Source organism: Chrysemys picta, chromosome 20 (assembly GCF_011386835.1).
Source record: "Chrysemys picta bellii isolate R12L10 chromosome 20, ASM1138683v2, whole genome shotgun sequence".
NCBI classification, from domain to species: domain Eukaryota; kingdom Metazoa; phylum Chordata; order Testudines; family Emydidae; genus Chrysemys; species Chrysemys picta.
In genome coordinates this window covers 12,320,112-12,340,956 of record NC_088810.1, presented here as the reverse complement: position 1 = coordinate 12,340,956, position 20,845 = coordinate 12,320,112, and the positions used below count along the sequence as shown (strand labels likewise).

Genomic DNA, 20,845 nt, shown 5'->3' with positions numbered 1-20,845 from the left:
GGTCTGGAGTGGGGATCACTGGCAGAACTGCTAGGGACCCCCAGGCTGGCCTAGCAGGGGCTGCAGGTCGGGAGTGAGGGGCACCGGTATTGCTGGGGGGCTGGGCAGAAAGGGAAAGCGGGTGGATTCCTGCGGGGGGGGGGGGTGTTTCCCAGCCCAGGACAGATGATCCCGGCAGCCTGCAATGGCATCGGGGCAGTGGTGGGCGCTGCTGAGCAGTTCCAGGTGATCTTCCCCCTTTGGGGGGCCCCAGGTGAGACCCCAGACCCTCCCCTTATCCCTGCCCCTGGGAGGCCCTTTGGGGTCATCCCTTGGGAAGGGATGGAGCAGCTGAGCTCCCAGGAGGATGGGGCCCTGTTTCACCCCTCCCCCTCTCTTCCTCCAGGTGGTGGTGGGGGGTCCCCTGGGGTGCTGTGAGGACATTGGGTGAGCGCAGCTGGGCTGCGGGGATGGGTGTGGGTGTTGCTGGACCAGGTAAACGCCGCCCCCCCCCCGGGCACGGGTAGGTGGGCGTGGCGGGGGGTTGCAGGAGGGAGGAGTCGAGGAGAGTGGGAAGGCTGGATTTTCAGAGCAGATTTTGGGGCCAGTTGAGGGAGTGATGGGGAGGGGAAGTTGTTGGGGGGTGCCAGCAGAGGGGAGGAGAGTTCTGGGGGGTTAAGGAGGAAGGCAGTTGGGGAGGGATGGGGGTGGGGTAGGTGGGTGGCTGGGGGCCGCAGGAGAGAATTGGTGGCTGATCCAGGTCCCCTCATTCCCATTCAGGGCCTCACCTCATTCCGCTACCCACGCTGCCCGGACACCCCTTGGCTCTGGCCGGAGCTGTGCAAACTCGGGCTCTTCTTGGACAAGGACCAGGCCACGTTGGAGGCCCAAATCCTGGCACAGGAGGGGGTCAGGGGCAGTTACCGCCAGGTGAGTCCTGGGGAAAGTGAGGGGGACCTGATCCCCCCGGCTGGATCTGGCTCAGGCTGGGATGTGGGGTGGAGTCTCAGTAGCTAACACGCCCTCATTCTGCCCTCCAGTGCCTGCGCTGCCAGCACCTCATCCAGCCCCTGGACCCCAGGATCCTGCGCACCCCCTGCCTGCCTTGCTCCCAGCGGGCCAGGGGGCTGTACTGCTTCTGCTGGGGCTGCGGCACGGAATGGAGGGACCCCTCATCCAATGCTGACTCGTGATGCCCCCTACAGGCCATGCTGCATGATGCCCCCAAGATTGTCCATCGACAGCCACCCCTCGCTGCAGGCCTGTCCCTGTTGCCACGCCCTCCTGAGCAACATTGGGAAAGGCTGCCCCCTGGTGGTATGCCCTGAATGTGGGTTCCCATTCTGCTATCACTGCCTGGGACTGGCAGCTGGTCTGTGGGGGAGGGACCTTAACTCCCAGGGGGAGCCCTGCAGTGCCCCATGTCATGGGCTGGATCCAGGGGCTTTGGAGAGGGGGGATCTGAGACAAGGGGGGGGCTGCTTTGACCCCCACCAGGGCTATCAGGACTCAAGGCATTGTGAATATGTGTATGGGGATAGATGCATGGATGTATATGGGGATGTGTATGGGCTGGGGATGGATAGATGGATGTGTATGGGGATGGGGATATATATGGGGATGTGTATGCGGATGGAGATGGGGATGTGTATGGGGATGGATGGCTGGATGGGGATGGCAATGGATGGATAGATGGATGGGGATGGATGGATAGAGGATTGTATATTGGGATGGATGGCTGTGTATGGGGATGTGCATGGGGATGGCAATGGATGGATAGATGGATGGGGATGGATGGATAGAGGATTGTATATGGGATGGGGATTGGGATGAATGGATGGATGTGTATGGGAATGGAAATGTGTATGGGCTGGGGATGGATGGATGGATGTGTAGGGGGATGGGGATGGATGGATGGATAGAGGATTGTATATTTGGATGGATATATGGGATGGGGATGGATGGATGTGTATGCGGATGGTGATGTGTATGGGGATGGATGGATAGAGGATTGTATATTTGGATGGATGGTTGGATGGATGGGGGATGTGGATGAGGATGGATTTGGATGGGGATGGATGGATGTGTTTTGGGATGTGGATGGGGATGCGGATGAATGGAAGGACATGTATTGGGATGGGAATGTGTATGGGGTGTGGGTGGATGGATGGATGTGTACGGGGATGGATGGTGTAGCAGGGTGGTCACCCTGCTCCTGCCTGGAGGGCTTAAAAGCAGCCCTGGAGAGGGCTGTGGCTGGGGAAAGGCTGATTGGGGAAGCATCCTCAGATGTGGCCACGCCCCAATCAGGGCCCAGCTGGCCCTTATAAGAGGGCAGTGGTCTAGGAGCAAAAAGTCTCTCTCTAGCTTGCTGAGGGAGAAGGGCCTGGCTGCTGAGGAGCTGAACAGAGTACCTAAAGTGGAGCAGGGCTGGGGGAAGGGTAGAGGAGCTGGGGGAGCTCCAGCCTGGAAACCCCCCAGGCTGCAGGCCTTGTTAAAGGCCGGAAAGGGTACTGGGGTTGCAGAGAGCAGCCCAAGGATAGATGTGTATGGGGATGCTGTAACAAAGCGACCTTTGGTGGGACACTACTGAGAGTATCAATTGAGGACAAATTGCTTAGAGCAGGGCAGTTACAGCCCAAGGCTGGGGCTCCTTTACCATTATTAATAATAATAATAATATATGGAGATATCCGATCTCCTAGAACTGGAAGGGACCCTGAAAGGTCATCGAGTCCAGCCCCCTGCCTTCACTAGCAGGACCAAGTACTGATTTTTGCCCCAGATCCCTAAGTGGCCCCCTCAAGGATTGAACTCACAACCCTGGGTTTAGCAGGCCAATGCTCAAACCACTGAGCTATCCCTCCCCCAAGGGCACAGCAAACCAGCCCAACAGAGAGGACTTCGGTTTCACCCCACTGGCTAACCAGAAGTCATACAAGCAATTCCCTCAGACACTCCAGTTTCCCAGTATCACCACCAGCACCACTCCTTATGGGGATGAATGGTTATGAAAACCAACACCCCAGTAAAAGAAAAAAGATTCTCCCAATCCCAAAGGACCAAGCCCCAGACCCAGGTCAATATACCAGTCAGATCTTACCCACAAATCACGCTGTTGCCAATCCTTTAGAATCTAAAATCTAAAGGTTTATTCATAAAAAGAAAGAAATATAGATGAGAGATAAAATTGGTTAAATGGAATCAACTACATACAACAATTGCGAAGTTCTTAGTTCAGGCTTGTTTCAGGCTTGATGGGATTACTGCTGATTTATACCAACCAGGTCTCTGGAGTACAAACATCCCAGCTTGGATGGGTCGTTCAGAGCTTCAGTTTCAAGCACAGTTCCTCCAGAGGTAAGAAGCAGGACTGAAGACAAAATGGAGGGGTTCCCAGGGCCTTTTATATCCTCTGCCATGTGGAAGGACCCTTTGTTCTTACTGTGGAAAATCACAGCAGCAAGATGGAGTTTGGAGTCACATGGGCAAGTCACATGTCCATGCATGACTCAGTTTGCAGGCGGCAGCCATTGCTCACATGCTACCTTGAACGTTCCCAGGAAGGCTCCTCAGATGTGGATTGGAATCTCCCAAGGTCCATTGTCAGTTAAGTGTTTCTTGATTGGGCACTTACTTAGAATAGTGCTTTCTCAAGAAGCTGACCAAATGCTTCACTGATGTTACCTAGAATCAAACACATTGAGATACGAGTACGTAGCCAATATTCATACTTCAAATACAAAAATGATACAGACATACAGACAGCATAATCATAACCAGCAAATTACAACCTCTCCATAGACACCCTATTTGACCTCCTTTGTACAAGATTATGTGCAACTATTGGACCTGGTTGCAACAATGATCTATATGGTCACAATTCATGTCAATAACATCACAGATGGGCATGGGGATGGATGGATAGATGGATATGGACGGGGATGGCTGGCTGGATTGAGGATTATATATTGGGATGGATGGATTGACAGGTAATAGATACTAAATTAAAATAAAAACGAAGGAAATTCCCAGCCAATACCCTTCTGACACAGGCTACAATTGTTAAATCCCCTTTTATAGGGTTTTGGGGTAGGGTCTCCGACTGACTGGGCTGGGAGCCTTAGTACTGGGATACAGAGAGCTCAGAGCTTGAGGGAATAGACTATCACACCCTAGTAGTCAATGCTTCCCATATCTCCCCTCAGTGCTCGTCCAGGTCCTGGACCCAGGGACCCCACGCACCCCCTGCCTGCCCTGCTCCCAGCGGGCCGGGGAGCTGTACTGCTTCTGTTGGGGCTGCCACATGGACTGGAAGGACCCCTCGTCCCAGTGCCTCCTACAGGCCGTGCTGTACAACGCCCCGGAGATCCGGGCCTCGGGATCGTCTGTCCATGGCTGCCCCTTGCTGCGGGCCTGTCCCGAGTGCCACACCCTGGTGAGCCACACTGAGCTAGGCTTTCCCCTGGTGGCATGCCTGGAGTACTGCATGGCGTTCTGCTACCGCTGCCTGAAGACGGCCATGGCACACTGTGTGCAGCACAGCGACCCTGTGCATGGTGGATATGGATCACCCTGCTACCCTGTCAGCCTGAGGCAGGAACCATGACAGGAAAGCAGCACCCGACTGCGACGGGCGTGAGGGGCACAGCTCCTCCTGGGACTTGCTCTGGCCTGGGTTGAGCATCACAGCCAAAGGGCTGGGCCCCATCTCACCCTGGTTACTAGATCCTCAGTTCCTCCCCTCGGCATCTCATGGCTCTTCAGGGCCAGGGCTGGGTCTGTCCAGCACTAGTCACAGTGGGGAAAAGTCAGAATAAAGAATCATAAATGGTGTGTCTGAGTTCTGGATTTAGAGGGGCGTCCCAACGGTGAACCCCACTGATAGCCAAGTGGCAGGGAGTCCCACTGGTGAACCCCATCGAATAACATGGCAGGGAGTCCCATAGGTTAATCCCACTAACTAGGGGTCACACATTTGTAGCATCTGCAGGCTGAGCTCACTGCACACCCTGGGGGTTCCTGGCATCCCTCCATCCCCCTTCCCATATGCTACCTGCATGCCACCCTCCCAGCCCCCTCTATTTCAGGGAGTCCCTGCAACTCCTCTGTGAACCTACCCATTCCCCCACCCCCATTTGGCCCCCCCATGCCAGTGGCTGTGCGCACCCCCATCCCTACTACCCCCTGCTCTGTCTGCCCCTTTTCCCCATCACGGTCCCTGGGCAGGCTGCCCCTGCTGGGACCCTCCTTTAGTCCCCAGAGCGCTTCCCTCCCATGCGACAAGCCAGCCCCTCCCCTTCCCTCTGGGGTGGGATTCCTCAAGCCAGCTCTGTGGGTCACGCCACACTGGGTGCCACCCAGGTGCCCTAGTGGGGCAGGTGCAATGTCAAAAACTGCTCCCGACAGATTTGGCTACTTGTAGCAGCTACTGACGTCTGGGGTGTTCTTTTTAGCTGCCCTATAACAATTTGCTACCTCTTGTTTTTCCATCTTCAGGTCAGGGTCGGCCGTTGTGACGGATTGAGTCACTCCTGTCACAATGTGCTACCGTTATGAAATCTCTGTTTTAAATCTGGACACAACTAAAGAGAGGTATTTTTCAAAATCTGAAAACTTCATTATTGTACAAGGTCTATAAACACGCATAGCTTACTTTACATGTCAACATTATTTAAAAAACAAGCATCTAAACATGTTTTTGGATACAGAGTTAACATTTTTTTCTTTACTCAAATGTATATTCAAATTGAACTTTATTACTCAGTTATATTCCAACTGAATAATTCCAAGAAAGCCAAAATATTTCTCTTAAGAAAATAATTATACACCATATGTTTTTTGTAAACATTTCAACTGTGCACACTTTGTGCAGTTGTACTTTCTTCTGATCAATTAGGATGTCTTCATTGATTCCCTCTGGAAGGCAGGGCTCACACTTGGATAAGTAATAGATGAGAAAATGACACAGAACTAATAATGCTAACTATAATGTCAATTAACTCATAACATTTATAAAACAATATTCATTAGTCAAGATATGACTGTCAACAGCTGTGGAAATATTTACTAATGTGGAATTATCACAAGAATCCTGACCCTTAGCCAGGTTATTCCATCGGGTCTATATGCAGCTAACCACGACTTTTGTTCTTGTACTATAAATAATCATATTCTGTGTCAAGTATCGGGGGGTAGCCGTGTTAGTCTGTATCTACAAAAACAACAAGGAGTCTGGTGGCACCTTAAAGACTAACAGATTTATTTGGGCATAAGCTTTTGTGAGTAAAAACCTCACTTCTTCGGATGCATAGCACACATATTCTGTGTGTTTATCTGCTCCAACATACGCTGTGTGTTTCTGATGCAACTTTGTATTTCTTACCATCATGCAATCTTAATTTTCACCTTTGCAAATAACACGGTTGCAGTACATGCAGTACGCCTCCATGCTTTCTGCAAAATCAATATAATGTACTCAGATAATGACTACCTTGTGACCAATGTCATCCGGCCCAAGGGACTGTCCTGCCCGGCCCGGCCCGAGCTCCTGGCCCGGGAGGCTTGCCCCCGGCCCCTCCCCTGCTGCCCTCCTCCCCCGCAGCCTCGCAATGCTCTGGGCGGCGGGGCTGCAGAGCCCGGCCTGACCCGGTGCTCTGAGCTGTGTGGTGGTGGCGGCAGCATGGCCTGGCTCCAGCTGGATGGCGTGGCTGTAGCGCTGCCAGCCTCCGGTGCTCCAGGCAGCGCGGTAAGGGGGCACGGAGCAAGGGGGGTTGGATAGAGGGCAGGGGAGTTCAGGATGGTGGTCAGGAGCGGGGGTGTGGATAGGGGTCAGGGCGGTTGGGGGGGGAACGGGGTTGAATGGGGGCGGGATCTGGGGGGGCAGTCAGGAAGGAGGGGGGGTTGGATGGGGCAGGAGGGGTAGTCAGGGGCAGGGGTTCCTGGGGCAGTCAGGGGACAGGGACTGAAGAAGAGCTCTGTGTGGCTTGTCTCTCCAGTAAAAGATATTCCCTCCTCCACCTGGTCTCTCCAAAAGCCCATTGACAGGGGATGTTATTTAAACTCCTAAGTGCCTAATGAATGACTTATGAAAATGAGATTTAGGCTCCAAAATTAGTTGAGGACGCAGCCCTCAGGGCAGCCAGCCTCGTCTCTTGATCTCTATCCCTCACCGATCTCAACCTGTGTCTTCAGCCACCGTCCAGCTCGCCCGTTTCTCTGCAGCCTGGCTCTGTCGCTAGAGCTGAGTAGCTGTTTGTCAGTCTGCGCATCAATAGCTCGACCCGACCCCTCTGTCCTAGGTATTCATACAGCACCAGTCCCCACAGGACCCCGGGCGGCACAGCACACACACTAGCAACTCTGGTAAGTTCCCCCAGCCTCCTGCTGCCTTCCCCGAGTGTGGGCTCCCCAGTGCCGGGGCTCTCCACCCTGCCCCTTGCCACGCACCCACTGCTCCCCCCGGAAAAGGGAAGGCAGGGGACGGGAGTCCCCTCCAGTCCTCGCCCCGCTCCCACGTGAGTCCGGTGAACTACATTTCCCAGCGCCCTCTGCAGGGGAACGGCTCCCGGAGGGGAGGGCTCGCACTGCAGGCGCAGTTTACCCCGGCTTGTCAGTGCGCCCCGGGCCGGGCTGGCTGCGCTCCCCGCCGGGCGCTCGCGGGTCGCGGTGAGTGGCTGTAGGTCGGGGCTCGGCTCTGCCGGAGCAGAGGCTCCCACGGAAGGGCAGCGTCCTCCAGCCACCCCTCTGTCGTGCCCAGCTCCGCTCCAGGGCCGGGCCGGGGCTGGAGCGCAGGGGCTGGGCAGGTGAGCATGGTGCCGGCGGGGTTGAGTGCGATCTGGTTGATCTGGTGCTCGCCCTGCACACTGGTGATGGTGCGGGTGGTGGTCCCGGCACAGGCGTCCCCAAAGATCACCTGACCTGAAGAGCTAAGCCAAAGAGACAGAAACAGGTGAGCCTCAAGGCAGAGACCCTCGGGGGAGGGAGGGGGCAATTTACACAGTGTGGAATGGAAGATCTAGCCCGTTGTGGACTGATTAGAAGGCTGGACAGCGTCTGTCCCCAGCCATCTATAGGGTGAAGCAACGCCACTTCCTGGCCACATGCAGTGCCAGTGGTGCCAGGATGAGACCCCCCCGCTCAGCCCCACGTCCCCTCAAGCCAGGAGCAACGGCACAGCAAGGGTGACCCAGGCAGCAGCTTTCGGCACCCAAGGGAGGTGCCTTGCCGCGCAGCCAGCCAGACCCGTACCAGCAGGCATGCCAGCTCCACGCCCAGGGCGGAGCGACACAAACCCCACCCCTGGCTTGGAGTTGATGTTGACAGGCAGCCCAGGCATGTTCCCGCCCAGGGCCGGCGCTTCCATTTAGGCGACCTAGGCGGTCGCCTGGGGCACCAGGATTTGGGGGGGGCGGCAATTCGGCAGCGGGGGGGTCCTTCCGCGCTCCGGGTGTTCGGCGGCAATTCTGCAGCGGGTCCTTCACTTGCTCCAGGTCCCGCCGCCGAAGTGCCCCGAAGACCGGGAGCACGGAAGGACCCCCCCACCGCTGAATTGCCGACGACGACCAGGAGCACGGCAGGACCCCCGTCTAGGGCGCCAAAAACCCTGGTGCTGCTCCTGTTCCCGCCAGTCAGATTGGGGAGGCCTAAAAGAGAAGTCTGTGGCTGGGCACCAGAGAGAGGGGCTGATTCGCTGGGGTCTGGAAACGGTGCTGGCAGCTGCAGATGGGTCATTACCCATCCCTGATCAAAGCAACTGTAGGGTGCACGGTGCCCCCCGAAACAGACGAGAGGAGCAACTTCCCTGAGAGCAGAGCACCAAGCCACGGAGCCTCCACGAGCCAGGCCAGGCTAGAACGACCTGCATTGCAGCATTCCTAGACTCAGCCCTGCAGACCAGCCCGGCCGCCTGGCCTTTGCAATGCTGACCTGAGTGCAGAACGCTGGCAGGGCAGCGCGTTGAGCTTGGCCAGGCCCACAGGGCAGCCTCAGTGCGTCAGGTACTTACGTGAGGGTGCGGACGCACTTGGCCGAGTCCCAGATGTCCCACACCTTGATGTAGGAGGTGGAGACAGTGAAGACCAACCCTGAGTGGCTGCAGTACTTGATGGACACCACATTATTGGCAGGGCTGGCTCCAGGCACCAGGCACCCAAGCACATGCTTGGGGCGGCACCTGGTAAGGGGCAGCGGGGGGAGCGCAGCGCGGCATTCCGCGGGGGGGGGGGGCGCTCCGGCGGCGCGGCTCGGTGCGGCGCTGGGGGGGGCAGGCTCCGGTTGCGCGGGGCTCGGAGAGGGGGCGGCGCGGGCGCGGTGCTGGAGGGGGGTTCCGGCGGCGCTCGGCAAGGGGCGGGGGCGGGCTCCGGCGGCGCAGCGCGGCGCTGGGTGGGGGGCGGCGCGGGGCTCGGCGCTCGGGGGGGGGAGTTCCGCAGGCACTCGGCTCAGGGGGTGGGCGGGCTCCGGCACTCGGCGGGGGGGGGCTCGGAGGCGGCGCTTTTTTTTGCTGCTTGGGGCAGCAAAAAAGCTAGAGCCGGCCCTGATTATTGGGGTGGCCCTTTAGAGAGGCGATTTCCTGGCCCGTCACCAGGTTCCACATTTTGCAGCTCCGGTCTGCGGGAGGAGGCAGGAGCACATGACACTGCGGGACCCTTCCTGTCCTCAGCAAAGGATCCCCATGGCTTCCTCCCTCCCCCCCCCCCCCGCCTCCCCCTGCTCCCACGAGTGCCCCAGGGGAGCTCAGTCCCTGTGGCCCATCCAGCCCCTGGCACCTCCGCCAGACCTGCCAACGGGGGGAGGGTCTATTAGTGCCAGGTGCGAGGTGAACATCCAGCCACTAGGAACCGGGCAGAGGCCCCAACAACTCGCTTCAGGGATGTCACCACACAGCTGTTCAGCCTAATGACTCGTGCAGCATTGCTGCCCTCTGCTGGGGGGACCCAGAACTGCACCGGCCCGTTGTGGCTTTCAGGCAGGCCAGTGCCGTCTGAGCAAGAGGCTCCTGTCCTGCCCCCGCAGTTTGGGGTGGCTCAGCCCCTCCCCTGGGTAACAGGCTCACTCCCCAATGATCACACCCAGAGCTCAGCAGCCGGCCCGCCCCTGAGGCGCGCACCTTTGGATCCGGAGAAGAGCAGCTCGTCGGTGGCGTCCATGCAGAGAACGGGCTTGGAGTGTCCTTCCGCCACAGAGATGCACTGCAGCGGGGCCGTCCGGGTGCTCCTGGCACCGCCCACGGGGTTAATGAGGCCCCTTCCGTGGGAGAAAGAGAGCAAGGGCGTCAGCAGGGGGGCGCTGGCTGGGTGACCCAGGACGAAGCCAGATCCCGCCCCACGAGGCTGCCAGGGCCTGCTAGTGGGGCTCCGGAGCAAAGCAAACCACAGACAGAAGCTGCTGGGCAGCCTGCTCCCCAGACAGGCCCCCCGGGGGCAGGTCACACCCCATCGGTGCTAAGGGCTCAGGGACTCGTGCAGACCCTGCCTTGGCTTGGGGTAGGGGCTTGGAAAGGAAACGGGCTTCACCCCCTGGCCATCTCGCTGCTGGCACAGATGAGCTACCCCCCTCTCCCCGTGAGAGCTGTGGGTGGCCCCTGTGCCCCATCCAGGCAAGATCCCGAAGCCAAGAGAGTCCAGGCTGCTGCATGGCACACGCTGCCCCATCCCCTGTGGAGTCAGAGACTAGCAGGGACAGGCTGGCTCTGGACCCAACCCCCAGAACCTCCAGGCTTGAACAAACTGGGGCCCTGCTCCAGCCGTGCTATGTGGGGCATAAGGGCACCACCCCATGGTCAGCGGGGGGGAAGTGCCCTCTCTCCATCTGACCCACTCCGGTTTTGCAATGAGCTTCACCCTGCTTTGGCAGATGGGGAAGGGATTTTTAACAGGTCATGTGGCGAATCAATGGCAGAGCTGGGAACGGAGCCTAGGAGTTCTCAATCCCCCGAGAACAGGGAGAGAACCCAGGAATCCTGGCTTCCTGGCCAGGAGACAATCCTGTCTCAAACCAGTTCTAGGCTTTGCCCCAGCAACAGCCAACGGGGCTGTGAGCAGAGTTCAGAGGGAGGTTCTAGAGCGCTGAGCACATGAGAATCGACACCCCTGAGAAAAGAGCCCAGGTGGAAGAGCCCATCATGGAGAGGGTTGATAGCCCCAAAGCAGCTTCCCAGCCAGGATCTCTAAGCACCTCCCCTCCTCCCAGCAGGGTTGGATTACAGGTGGGGACACTGAGGCAAAGGGAGGGGAAAGGGCTAGCCCAGGGTCACACGGCACATTTGTGGCATGGTTGGAATGGATTTTTTGAGGGGCGCTGAGCACCCACTACTCCAGCTGATGGTGCTCAGGGTGTCAGAGTCAGGCCCACGGTCAAATAGGCACCCAAAGGCCAGTGGGGAGATGCTCCTCTGCCAGCCTGGCCCTTTTGATGTGCAGGGAATGGGGGAAGGAGAGTTGTCCTGGCACAGACACTGCCTTGGGCTAGCGTAATTGGTTCTATGTGGTTTGTGTTGCAAACCCAGACATGCTGGGGGCAGAGCCAGGGCCTTAGCACACCCCATTAGGGGAACTCTGGGTTGTGGCATAGCTGGCAAGCAGCCCTTTGGGAGGTTGCAGTGAGTTAGAGCAACGCCAAGGCTGCTCTAATATATCTGGGAGGCTGCACAGGCCTAGGCAGCAGCCACAGGATCCTTGGTGCCAAGAGGCTGCACCCCAGGTGTTTACTCTTTGCAGATGGGGAAACCGAGGCACAAGACAGGGATAACAATCCTGACCAGCCTCGCCATGGGTGCTGGGAGGCTGAAGCCACGTTTGTCAAGTGCTTGGAGATGTCTGAACTGAAGGTGCGAGAGAAGACCCCCCAAAAAAAGCATCATAGCCTGGACCCTCCAAGCATCCACCGGCTCCAACAGCTGGCCTGCCCTGCCTCTTGCAGCTAGGCCAGACACAGCGCAAGATATCATCACTACCCGCCCTGCCCTTGAGGCAGAATAGAGCATGCAGCTGCCCCCATTCAGTGAAAGCACCGTACGCTATCCGCTTAAACCCCCAGCACTGCATTTCAAGACGATGGCTCAGACCTTAAGGCACTGGAGACCAGAGGCAGAAAGGGACTTCCACAGCCGGACACAGCATGCCAGGGCCATGCGGGGAAGCAGAGAGAAGGAAAGAGGGACACACAGCGAGCAAGAGCAGCACCAGGACAGAGTCCCAATAGATTTAGCAAAGAAGCAAGGCCCAGAGTTTGGCCAGCACGGATTCAGCATGCAGGGCAGGGGGAGGGAAATGCGAGAAGCAGGAGAGTTCTAATCAATAGAAAGTTGTATGTACCTCAGCACCTCCGAGACAGAGGAATCGCTGTCGTCAGACCTAGGGACAGAAAATTAGCAGGATTACGGGAGAAAAAAATCCCGGATGAGAGAGGCAGCAGTGGAGTCAGAGAGTGGAGTGTTGTTATTGCATCCAAGCTAGCGGGATAGAGAGGGAGGAGCGGACACAGAAAACCAGAGAGGAAAGGGGCAGAGGAGCAGGAAAGGACACATGGCTCGGACACAAGATCTTTCAGGCTGGACTGGAGTCATTCAGCCAGAAGGGACTGTTACAATCACCCAGTCTGACCAATACAGTGCAGGCCTGAGGCCTCGCCCGGGGATTCCTGCATCCAGTCTTCATTTAATCTTCCCATGGTCCCCCGTCTCATCACTGCCACCAGCCATCCAACCTAGCCCCTCAGGTTCCGCACTCCTGGTTTTGGGGTACGGCTGGGGTGTTCTGACACGGTCCGGCTCTGCGCTATCGTGCGGTCTGATAGCAGGCAGGATGGGGACCAGGGGCTGGTCCTGAGCTGCAGGCAGTGCCATGGGCTCCCCCTGGTTAGAACATCGCCGCCAAACTGGGATTCTGCAGGGAGGCAGATGGGAGGTGGTTGCTACCAGCTCCCATAGGGCCAGGTCCTCGGGAGCTGTAAATCAAAGCCGCTCTGCTGCCCCCACGGCAGCTAGGCCAATTTGCACCTGTGCAGGGGCTGGCCCGTGACGGTCAAAGGCAGTCCTAAGGTGGGCTCGTTCCTCCGTAGAAACCACAGGCTGCCACTGGAGAGCACCCCACCCCACCTCCGAAGGGTCACAGCCCCTGGCACCAGGAGCAATCGGAGCACCTACGGGCCCCTGGCAGAAAGCTAGCCCCACCCAGAGCAGCCATGTCACCTCCTGAGGGGGACCGGGACCTGTGAGCAGCCGGCATCTCCCCACAGAGCACAGTGGGAGAGGGAGCAGGGCCCAGAAGGGGCAGGTGCGATGGCACAGCCAGTGCCCCACAGAACCGGGGTAGGGCTGACTGGGAAATGGCTTCCCCACCGCCTGGGGACCCCTGCCAAGCCCAGCGCCGACGAGCCCCACGCTTCGCTGGGGACAGGATGGTGGCTTAGTGTCCTCAGCTAGCAGCCCCCTGGACCCACCTCACCCGCTTTATAACTGCAGCCAAACCACCCAGCAGCGTCCCTGCGGGTGAAATTCTCCTCTGCCAGCAGCCAGTGTGACAGCCGCCATCTTGGCCAACACACTGGGGCCTGAACCAGGGCCCTCCAGAGCTACCAGCAGGAGCTAAAGAGCCCAGGGGGTAAAGAGCCTGTGACAGCCCCAACCCCCCAGGGGATCCCCACGGGCCCAGCGGGGGACTGGGCACTGCCACGTGTGTGCACACAACGCTAAAGGCCAGGGCACCGCTTCGGGCCTGTTCTGAGGGCTCTAGCAGTGCAATGTAACGACGAGCCTCCAGCTGGATCATCTACAGGGAGGGCATCTGCCACCCCAGGCTCTCAACAGCAGCTGCTTCTGCCTGAGCTAAAGGCCCAGGCTTGGCAGCTCAGGGGCAGCCCCGAGACAAGGTCCAGCCAGTAGAGTGGGGCCAAAGACCCCGCCCATATCAATGGGGTTATAGACAGGTCTGGCATAGGGCCCCTGCCCAGGGAGATGCTGCCCCATGTGAAGTTCTACTGCACCAGTATTGCAGCTCTCTGCCTTCGCCCTGGTCGCTCATGAGCCCGGCAGGAGCCTGCGGCTGACTCCAGCTGGGACTGCCGGGCCCGAGGCAGAGCGGGGACGTACCTGGGGACAGCCATGGGAGTCACCGTCTGCCATTCACTGCTCTTGGGGCTGGGCTCCCTGGAGCTTCACCCCCCTACCCGCTCCTTGCCCCGCGAGGCTCTTACTTGTCCAGCGCGGAGCCCTGGCTCTGGTTGCTGTGAGGCGGGAGAAGACGTTGCGGTCATTGCGCGGCCTGGTGGGAGGGGACGAGAGAGGCGTGAAGCCAACGTCCGAAGTCCTGAGCCGGGGTGTTCAGAAAGAGACCCATGATCACAAGCCTGGTCCGGGGATCTACCCCCTGCCCCGCACCTCCACTCAGCACAGGGAGGCCTGCAGTGCCAGCCCATGGTGAAGTGATTATTCCCCTCTATTCGGCACTGGTGAAGTCACATCTGGAGTATTGCATCCAGTTTTGGGCCCCCCGCTACAGAAAGAATGTGGACATATTGGAGAGAGTCCAGCGGAGGGCAACAAAAATGATTAGGGAGCTGGGGTACATGACTTATGAGGAGAGGCTGAGGGAACTGGGCTTGTTTAGTCTGCAGAAGAGAAGAGTATGGGGGGATTTGATAGCAGCCTTCAACTACCTGAAGGGGGGTTCCAAAGAGGATGGAGCTTGGCAAATGACAGAATGAGGAGTAATGGTCTCAAGTTGCAGTGAGGGAGGTCTAGGTTGGATATTAGGAAAAACTATTTCACCAGGAGGGTGGTGAAGCACTGGAATGGGTTCCCTAGGGAGGTGGTGGAATCTCCTTCCTTAGGGGTTTTTAAGGTCCGGCTTGACAAAGCCCTGGCTGGGATGCTTTAGTTGGGGATTGGTCCTGCTTTGAGCAGGGGGTTGGACTAAATGATCTCCTGAGGTCCCTTCCAACCCTGATATTCTATGATTCTATTGCACAGCTGGATCCAGCACCCAGCGTCGTGCCTGGGCACAGCCGAGTGTAGGGTTACCATATTTCAACAAGCAAAAAAGAGGACAGGAGGAGCCCCGCCCTAGCCCCGCCCCTCCCCCTCCCACTTCCCGCCCCCCCAGAACCCCCAACCCTCCCCCCGTTCCTTGTCCCCTGACTGCCCCCTCCTGGGACCCCTGCCCCTAACTGCCCCCCAGGACTCCACTCCCTATCTAAGCCTCCTTGCCTCTTGTCCCCTGACTGCCCCAACCCTTATCCACACCCCCACCCCCAGACAGACCCCTGGGACTCCCACGCCCCATCCAACCACTTCCCACCCCCTGACAGCCCCCCCCAGAACTCCCAACCCATCTAAACCCCTCTGCTCCCTGTCCCCTGACTGCTCCGATCCCTCTCCCCACTCCTGCCCCCGACAGCTCCCCCCCAGAACTCCCAGCCCCCTACCCCCCCGCTCCTTGTCCCCTGACTGCTCCGATCCCTCTCCCCACTCCTGCCCCCTGACAGCTCCCCCCCAGAACTCCCAGCCCCCCACCCCCCCACTCCTTGTCCCCTAACTGCCCCCTCCTAAGACCCCCCCCAACTGCCCCCCAGGACCCTACCCCCTACCTGTACCCTGACTGCCCAAAACTTTCTCCACTCCCCCCCCCAAAAGCCCCCCCCGTTTCTTGACTGCCCCCTCCAGAACCTCCCTGGTCCCCTTACCCTGCTGCTCAGAACAGGGTGTTGGGCTCTGTGCCAGCCGGACACATGGCTGAGCTCCCCAGCACAACAAAACCCGGTCCCTGGCCCTGCACAGGGCTGCGGGACCGGGCTGCAGGAGGAGGAGCTGCTGCCGGCTCAGAATGCAGGGAGGAGGAAGCTGCTCCGGAGTCCAGCCCGGGACTTTCCTGCAGCCCTCCCAGCCACTCGCTCTGCTCTGCCGGGGGAGGGGAGAAATCCCGGACATTGTGAGTGCTTTACAAATTCCCCCCGGACGCTATTTTTAGAACAAAAAGGAGGACATGTCCGGGTAAATCCGGACGAATGGTAACCCTAGCCGAGTGCACAGGTTGGTCCCCGATGGGGAGCTAGGCCCATGTGCTCTCCAGCCTCTCCCCACTCACCTGGCAGGCTGCCTCCGGTCATAGGATTTCCTCCAGGTCAGAGGCGAGGTGTCCGAGCCACGGGACTGCCTAGGGCTGGAACAGAGCAAGACCAGATCAGCAATCGCCCCTCCTTGGGGCCAGGGCCCTTCAGCACTGAACAGGCCTACCCCAGAGCAAGCGAGCCGAGAGCCCTGGGGCAGCGCACAGATCCACCTCCCGAGCCAGGGGTCCAGCGGGCTGGATCAGGCCCCGGCAGGGCCCAAGGCCAGGCCAGCGGCCCCGGCTAAGGGTTTGCGCTGTGAGCGCAGGTCCTGTTGGCTTCATCACCGAGACTGCTGCTGGAGAAGGCAGCTCCGTGCCTTCGATAAGAGGGCTGTGGAGACTGGACGCCCAACTCTGTCCGACAGCAGAACCCGGTTTGTGCCCGCCTTCCCCAGGCCCCATCCCCCCGACGGGCAGTTTGTGGACACTGGCAATCCAAGATGGCAGAGCAAGCTGGCCCCACCACTGCATGCTGGGACAGGCTGGGTCGACCGAGAGGAGTCCAGACTCAAAGCTCCAAGGGCAGAATACGATGGCCCAGCCCACCTCTTCCCCCAAGGGCCTGTAAGCACGTGGGGCCCACGCTTGCCAGGGCTTACAAGGTGCTGCCGCGGGTGGGCAGGCTGATGGTGTGGGAGACCTTATCCTTGTAGTAGGAATCCTGGATGGAAAAGCCGATCCCATCTTCCTTGATCTCCATGAGGGACACCAAGGACTTGGTGATGTTCTTGGTGGAGATGTCCAGCGTGGGTCCCAGGCACTCGGTCGACACAGCCTTCATCTGGCCTGACAGCTTGGGTTCCCCCTGTAGCGTGGCACAGGGAGGGGAGGGCTGAGAGGCGAGGAGTTCACTGCCCCGAGGGTAGCATGTGGAGCGAGTCTGAGACGCTGGCGCCCCTTGGCCATTCAGTTCCAAGAAGCCTCTGGGGCCAAGCACCCAGCAGTGGCAGATCTAGAGAAGCCCCAGTTGCCAGCATTAACGTTTCATGAGCTCATTAATGAGGGCAACAGGAAGTACCCCCTGTGCAAGGCTGAAACGTGTATGGCCCAGAGTGCCGGAGCAGCTCTCCCAGGAGGATTCGGCACATGGAGGGACTGGTCCAGTCAATTAGCTGCTGGGAAGGGCGCACAGCACCAGGGTGTCACATGGGTTTTATTTGCTCCCAGAGGAGGGCTAGACAGCACCAGGGCACCTTGCCTGGATTCAGGGAAGCCCAGTACAGCGCAATGATGTGGCATTTGGGGGTTTAAAGTGGGCTCTACGACTCAAGGAGCCATTTATAGGGCCAAAGTAACACGCCAGGCACGGCCGTCACCAGGAGACCAGACCCCGGGCTATTTCAGTTCCAGACCCAAGACATTCCGCCCATGGAGAAGACTCCCGCCAAGGGCCACCGCCCAGCCGTGAGCACAAAGGGAGAGGGGGTACAATGGACCAAAGACCCCACATCTGGACGTTAAATGGCCCTGTCTGTGGCTGTGAACTGACCTTGAACTTGAAGTCGTCCTGGCTGGCCGAGCCCTTCATGGTGAAAGACTGGGAGAAGCTGTAGGAAACAAAGGGTTAAATGGCCGATCCCCTTTAAGGCTTAACTTAAAGCTAAAGGAAGAAACCACTGCCCATCACCTCCACCCCATAACACCCTATCACCAGCCCTGTGTGACGAACTGGGACTGTTCTTACTGTGGGCTTTGAATGCTGACAGGGGAGTGTGGCTAGGATAGTCTGCACTGGGGGATGGGAGACTGACCGACAGAGAATACCTGAGCATGTAACATGAGAACCCAGGAAGGGGTTAGAGGCCAGGCGACACCTTTGCCCGGGAAACTGAACAAAGGCTGTGGGAGGGGTCGCTGAAGGCAGAGTTTCGGGAGCTGGCTAGTGACATAGCTGGGAGGCAGACGGGGCTCTGACCTCCCAGGGGGGCTAGAGTGCCCAGGGACCCCAAGATGGACCTAACTGAGGGGGTCCTGTTGTCTGCGCCTGCAAGACCTGTCTTGGACTGTATTCCTGTCGTCTAAATAAACTTTCTGCTTTACTGGCTGGCTGAGAGTCATGGTGGATCGCAGGAAGCTGGAGGTGCAGGGCCTGGTGTCCCCCCACTCTCCGTGACAACTGGTGGCAGAGGTGGTATCTACTGCACACTGTGGACGGCGCTTCCTGCAGTAAGTGACTGGGGAGCAGTAAAACGAAGGGGGATCAACGGGGACCAGGCGGGCTGAAGAGTCAGAGAGAGACGGTTCAGGGGGCAATTAACCCCTGGGAGTGTGTGACCAGAGAGAAGGACTGTTGCAGTAACACGGTCCCCCGGGGATCGCAGCGAGCGGTCCCGGGGCAGAGGAGTCTGCAGCTCGACCCTGGCAGAGAGGGGGTGACCTGAAGAGGGACTGGCACACTAGGGGTCCCCCTGGAACGGTGGAAAGCGGAGAGCACAGGCTGGCGAGTGGCCAGCAGGAGGATGTATGCTAAATGCCTTAAGAGCGACTTGGTGGAGCTGTGCAGGCAGAGGGGGCTGCACATTGGGAGGTCCACCAAAGAACAGCTAATTGCCCAGCTGGAGGAGAGGGATCGCTTGGATGAACCGAGCCCTGACCCTGAGAGAAGCCGCCCGGCGGATGCAGCGTGGGCCCCGGGGCCTGACATGGCTGGGAGGGGTCAGACTGCTGCCGAGGACATCCCGAGACCCAGCCTACCTATACCTAGGGGAGGGGTTGAGGGAAGCCCAGTGAATACCGAGGGCACCCTGACCCCGGCAGCCAGCAGGGGATCGTCCCGGCGGAGCTCCCCGTCCCGGGAGCGGTTGCAACTGGAATATGACAGGGAGCTGAGACTGAAAGAGCTCAAGCTTGAGTTAAGGCAGCAAGAACTGAAGCACGAGCGAGAAGAGAAGGAGAAACAACGTCAGCATGAGCGGGACCAACGTAAGCATGAGCTGGAACCGGCCAGGCTGAGGAGCAGTGAGGCCCCGGCTGCGGTGAGCGAGGGGGGACCCAAGACTGCAAAGAGCTTTGATAAGTGCTTCCTGGCCCCCAGCGTAAGGAGGGGGAGGACATGGATACCTTCCTGACGGCCTTTGAGAATACCTGCGAGCTGCTCCAGGTTGACCCTGCAGACAGGCTCCAGTTTCTCATCCCCTCACTGGACCCCACAGCCAGGGAGGTGTACAGCCGACTGAAAGGGGCGGAGACAGGGGACTACGAACTGTTCAAAAAGGCCCTGCTCCGTGAGTTTGGGCTGACCCCTGAGATGTACCAGACAAGGTTCCGGAGTCAGCATAAAACCCGTGAGGTCACATACCTACAACTAGCCACCCGGGTGCAGGGGTATGCCCGCAAGTGGACAGCTGGGGCCCAAATTATGGAGGACCTGCTTGACCTATTCGTACTGGAGCATGTGTATGAGCAGTGCCCATCCGACCTGAGGCGATGGTCGATGGACCAAAAGCCAGAGAACCCGCAGCACACAGGCCAGTTGGCCGACAAGTTTGTGAACAGTCGGGCAGGGAATAACAGGGAGGAGTCCCAAAGGAACAGTCCCACCACAACGCAGAGCGAGAGGCACCATGGGACCTCCCAGCGGGGAAATATGGGGAACCCCCACCAAAGGGGAAGATCCAGCGTCAGGTCCATCCAACCCACTCGAGGGGACCCATGGGACATGGGCTGCTATCACTGCCCAGTGCCCCAGGCTCAGGGACAGACTGAGCAGACCGAACCCACAGAGGGTTGACTGGGTAGAGACCCAGCCGGGCGAGAGGCAGCCTTCCCAGGGAAGGGGGGCTGGCAGAGTACCACCTGCTAAGGAGGGAGGAGAGCTCCAGGCCAGCTCCTCTGGGGGGCTGGATGCTCCAGACTCAGGGTTTTTGGTTTATACAGTGGGCCCGGGGCTGTCCCTCCGGAGAGAGTACCTTGTTCCCCTGGAGGTGGATGGGAAGAAGGTCAATGGATACTGGGATACGGGCTCAGAGGTGACACTGGTCCGGCCCGAGGTGGTGGCCCCAGATCGGGTGGTGCCCAACACCTACCTGACCCTGACGGGGGTGGGTGGGACCCCATTCAAGGTACCTGTGGCGAGGGTACACCTGAAGTGGGGGGCCAAGGAGGGCCCCAAGGACCTGGAGGTACACCCGTATTTGCCCACTGAGGTGTTGATGGGGGGGGACCTGGAGGACTGGCCAAGCAACCCCCAGGGTGCCCTGGTTGTGACCCGCAGTCAGAGCTGGCGAGGGGCACTGCGCCCTGGCCTTGGGGAAGGTGCCTTGCCTGAGGCGCAGGACCCTAATCTGGTGGGGAGGGAACACCCAGGGACACGGCTCAGGGAGGCTGCGGCTTCAGGCCCAGCCGGTGAGAGAGAACAGGTGGCCATCCCTGTCCCAGCTGCTGAGTTCCAGGCCGAGGTGCAGAAAGATCCCTCCTTGCGGAAGATAAGGGACCTGGCCGACCTCAGTGCAGTACAGACCATGGGGAGAGGTGGCCGGAAAAGGTTCCTGTGGGAGAAGGGGTTCCTGTACCGAGAATGGGCTCCCCTAGGGAAAATGGAGTCAGGGGGGTTCAGGAGGCAGCTGGTGGTACCCCAGAAGTATCGTCACCAGCTGCTGTTCCGGGCCCATGACATTCCCCTCTCAGGGCACCAGGGACCTGGCGTACCCAGCAGAGGCTGCTACGGAGCTTTTACTGGTCTGGGGTCTTTGCTACCGTCCGACAGTACTGCCAATCCTGTGACCTCTGCCAGAAGGGAAGGAAGGCCTGGGACAAGGGGA

The 20,845-nt window shown here is 58.9% G+C and overlaps 2 protein-coding genes across 4 annotated transcripts in view; one reads left to right on the top strand and one right to left on the bottom strand.

Moving 5' to 3' along the window:
* Positions 1-82: 82 nt before the first annotated feature.
* LOC103307036 (uncharacterized) lies at positions 83-9,221 on the top strand. 3 transcript variants are annotated; one of them, XR_010594105.1, is made up of 7 exons: positions 83-253; positions 760-909; positions 1,020-1,309; positions 3,267-3,339; positions 4,188-6,727; positions 7,281-7,930; positions 8,472-9,221. XR_010594105.1 is itself a non-coding variant. In XM_065574403.1 (5 exons), the coding sequence occupies exons 3-5, from the start codon at positions 1,159-1,161 to the stop codon at positions 4,586-4,588; spliced, it is 612 nt and encodes a 203-aa protein (XP_065430475.1). In that variant the 5' UTR covers positions 83-253; positions 760-909; positions 1,020-1,158; the 3' UTR covers positions 4,589-4,813. The 3 variants fall into 3 exon arrangements, 2 of the variants coding, with proteins under 2 accessions (XP_065430475.1, XP_065430474.1); XM_065574403.1 differs by lacking the exons at positions 7,281-7,930; positions 8,472-9,221 and having other exon boundaries at positions 1,020-1,296; positions 4,188-4,813; XM_065574402.1 differs by lacking the exons at positions 7,281-7,930; positions 8,472-9,221 and having other exon boundaries at positions 3,232-3,339; positions 4,188-4,813.
* Positions 9,222-9,709: 488 nt separating this feature from the next.
* Positions 9,710-20,845, bottom strand: part of LOC122173373 (kinesin-like protein KIF21B) — a 28,528-nt gene continuing 17,392 nt past the window's right edge. Inside the window, 7 exon segments of the mRNA XM_065574679.1 lie at positions 9,710-10,224; positions 12,294-12,332; positions 14,173-14,203; positions 14,206-14,285; positions 16,062-16,136; positions 16,685-16,890; positions 17,575-17,632. Coding sequence (XP_065430751.1) covers positions 10,044-10,224; positions 12,294-12,332; positions 14,173-14,203; positions 14,206-14,285; positions 16,062-16,136; positions 16,685-16,890; positions 17,575-17,632 — 670 coding nt within the window. The 3' untranslated portion in view covers positions 9,710-10,043.